Source organism: Odontesthes bonariensis, chromosome 18 (genome assembly GCF_027942865.1).
Source record: "Odontesthes bonariensis isolate fOdoBon6 chromosome 18, fOdoBon6.hap1, whole genome shotgun sequence".
NCBI classification, from domain to species: domain Eukaryota; kingdom Metazoa; phylum Chordata; class Actinopteri; order Atheriniformes; family Atherinopsidae; genus Odontesthes; species Odontesthes bonariensis.
The window spans coordinates 16,755,733-16,759,046 of record NC_134523.1 but is presented as its reverse complement, the minus strand read 5'-3'; the positions used below and the strand labels follow the sequence as shown (position 1 = coordinate 16,759,046).

The window sequence follows — 3,314 nt, the reverse complement described above, 5'->3', positions numbered from 1 at the left end:
CACATGGGTGTGGCGCTTCTGTACTAACACACACACACACACACACACACACACACACACACACACACACACTGAGTCAGAAAATCGTAACTATGCAACTTCAGTGTTTACCCTGAAACCATGAACACTGACAAGACCAAGAGGTTTGGCCCCTCCCCACAGATGTGTGCACAGAGCTTTAGTGCCACCGAGGATATTTCCCCCAGAGTTTAGTCTTTCAGGCAGACCTTCCTCAGTCTCTTTGACTGGCATCTCATCAGTGGAAACTGTTACCTATGACTATTTTTTTTGCAACTACCCTTAACGTCTAAATAAGTTGGTGGAACTCGCCTGAAAAGAAGTGAGGCATGTGAGATTGGTTTGGGAAAGAATCAGAAACGGAGTCCTTTTTTTCCCCTTGGTTTTAGCCGACTTTCAGCAGTCATGCGTCACAAGAAAAATAATTTAGTCAGTGAGAAAACAGTGCTGTATTTATCTGCTGCAACTTGTGACTCTCACCCTCCACATTTCAACACTTCACGAGGGCTTGCTCAATGAAATCAACGTTAACTAGAAACTCAGTTACCCTGTCGTATTGTATGTCTGTTCTTGAATGCATCATGGCATGGAGAATTGCAACATCAACTGAGTTATTGTGTCTCATAGAGGGGTGTGTTCACGCCTAGAACATTCTGCAGATTCCTCAGGGCAGCGATAAGCGGTATTTTATCAGGAAAAGAGTGCAAGGTTCATAACATTATATGGGAATAACATTATCACACCTATTTTCATTCTTACACTCTACAGTGCAATTTAACAGTGAATGAAGGGAGGAGGTGTGGTGATAGGGTGTGGGTAGTGTCATATCTAAGTCATAGAAAATGTAATAGAACGTCTTCACCTTATACAAACACAGCAATCAGTAAACACAAGAGATTGGAAATGATTCAGTGTATTTAATGGATTAAACAATCTTTACAAAAACTGAAATGCTTTTTGGCCTCTTCTTTTCTGGCGTCTTTTACTTCTTCCCCGTCTTCTTCAAGTGCATCTGATAGCACTGCTCACATGCAATGGACAGTCCAACAACCAATGAAACAAACTCCTCAAAGTCCACCTGCCCATCACCGTTGGTGTCCAGGTCCTTCATGATCTTGTCTACAGCAGCAGGATCCTTCTGAGACTGTATGAAAGCAAAAGAGGTGTTAAGGAGGCATCAACGGGAATACGTATTATGCAAGTAAGAAAATAATGATATGAGTCTCAGTGTTATCTTAACCCTCTCCCCACCTTAAGGAAATTAGAGAGCTCGTTCTCCATCAGCTCTCTGAGCTCTCGTCGGCTGAGTGTGCCACTGCGACCATCCCTGGAAGCGTAGCGGTGGAACACCTTGATGAGTGATTCCATGGCTGTCTCCAGTTCTGAAGGCATGGTTGCTGGAATGGTTTAGACTGAAAAACAACATTCAGATACAGTAGAAAATGTTGATTATGGTGAATGGTGATGACCTTATCTGAGCATTCAAAGGGGTCTAGGGGAGTTGAAAGCCCAGGAGCTGTTAATCTCAGAGTGAATCATTCTTTTTTTTTTTTAAACAATAGCTGATTTGATAAAATCATCAATGTATCTCCTACTCCAGTGAGATTTATCTAGATCTGCAGAAAAAGCAAGATAATTCTTTGTTAAATAGAGGAGAGATTTTGTCCCAAAAAGAGAGATTGCATTGTAAGAGGATGCAACGCAGCATAGTTTGCTCTCTTCCCCACTGATGAGTAATTCTCATAAGCAGTAAGCAGTGGTTATGTTATTATGTAGAATATGTAATTATGTTGTTAGAAAAAGATAACTGGAATATACTCTATGACCTAAAGAAGATTCTTGAAACTCAATTCCCTGTAAGCTGAAGCTTTTTAGTGGCAACAGATGAAAAGGAGAAGTGGGAGGGAAGGCTGAGGTTGCGTTATTTGTGTAAGAGGGAATGGAAAACTTGAACGAGCTGAGAAATGTACGGCCCAGAATGGTGGGATTCAGCACAAGTAATGAGAGAGGACAAAGTAGCAGCAAAATACATGTGTGTACATGTCCACAGTCCAACCACACCCTTATGCACATTCTAGTTCACCTCCAGGGGTTAACAATACAAAAAAAGACTGAATGAACCCCTCCAATTCCACCATTTTTAAACAGTTACCTGTAAAACCCTGAAAGTTGGGCAAAAGTTTATTTCAAAATTGTACATGAGTACGTGTTGTACATGTATGAGTCAAAGACAATGGACTCCTAAAACCGTGATTAAAAGTAGTAGCCTACATACAGCAAAAGAAAATCACAATTTCTCAAAAAAGTTTCTATAAAGTTCAGCACCAACAAACACGCTTTGGTTTATAAGGAAACTTTGATTGGCACCAGATTAAAGAGGATAATTTAAAACTATCCCATGAAAATCCCGACAGAGCTAAACCTGCAAGACAAACAGCAGCTCCGTTAATTCTTACCTCAGGGCTGAGACGTGTCCGGCAGAGAAGGGGAGGAAAAAGTATGGAGCCAGCGCAGAGGAGGTTTTATAGTGAGGCACCGCCCTGGGTGCTGTGCGGTGTTCTATGTCTATGGTGCGGTGAGTCAGGCTGCTGACACACTGGACCCTGATGTGAGCGGCCGTAAAAGTATGGGGGCCATGCATTCCTATTTTTTCACATGGGCCGGTAAATGCAGCATAATTGCTTCACGGAGCGCTGATGGGCATCTTATCCCTTCTGTTTACTGTTATTTCTAACAGATCTGTGCAATGTCAGACCCCCTGACAGGCCACTGGAACTCTAATGGGGTTTACCATCTCTATCTCCAGACACACTGACAAAGTTTAAGCAGTTTAAATGAAACGTGCAGCTGCCTGCTTTGACGTCACGGTAATCTAGCCTTTTCAGGAGATTTATGAAGGGCGTCAAAGAAAGAGGATGGTAGACAACTCAAGAAGAAGATTTGGGCTATCACGAGCAAAGACATAAATTTGTTATTTGCCAACACACATCCCTAACGGGTTTAAACCACATCTGTTACTCCTGAAACTTTATTAGAGAGTTTAGTAGTTGTGCGCCATCCTGTGGTGGAGTGATGGTAACACGAAATGACATCGCTGGTCCAAATGATTTTATGTGATATTTTGATAATGTTGAAATCTACCTGATCTGTTTTCCCATTTGAGTCATTTCTTTGGGGGGGGGGGGGGGGGGGGGGGGGGCTGCAATGTTAAAAGCCCCCTGTTACAAGTTACAAGAGTTTCACACTCAGATCTTACTAATAATAAGCACAGGGCGGCCAGAGTACGATCAGAAAAA

General features: G+C 42.3%; 1 protein-coding gene across 1 annotated transcript; it reads right to left on the bottom strand.

Annotated features, from left to right (window-relative positions):
• Nucleotides 1-920: 920 nt before the first annotated feature.
• Nucleotides 921-2,580, bottom strand: s100a10a (S100 calcium binding protein A10a). The gene is made up of 3 exons (XM_075449184.1): nt 2,475-2,580; nt 1,270-1,430; nt 921-1,162 (listed from the first exon to the last, which is right to left on the bottom strand). The coding sequence occupies exons 2-3, from the start codon at nt 1,408-1,410 to the stop codon at nt 1,001-1,003; spliced, it is 303 nt and encodes a 100-aa protein (XP_075305299.1). The 5' UTR covers nt 1,411-1,430; nt 2,475-2,580; the 3' UTR covers nt 921-1,000.
• Between the last annotated feature and the right edge of the window lie 734 nt (nt 2,581-3,314).

What these genes read in the sequence shown, in the direction of transcription:
- s100a10a (XM_075449184.1), bottom strand. Translation starts at nt 1,410, where the DNA reads ATGCCTTCAGAACTGGAGACAGCCATGGAATCACTCATCAAGGTGTTC. An exon ending in AGCTCTCTAATTTCCTTAAG is followed by an intron (nt 1,163 to 1,269) that starts GTGGGGAGAGGG and finishes GCTTTCATACAG; the next exon opens with TCTCAGAAGGATCCTGCTGC.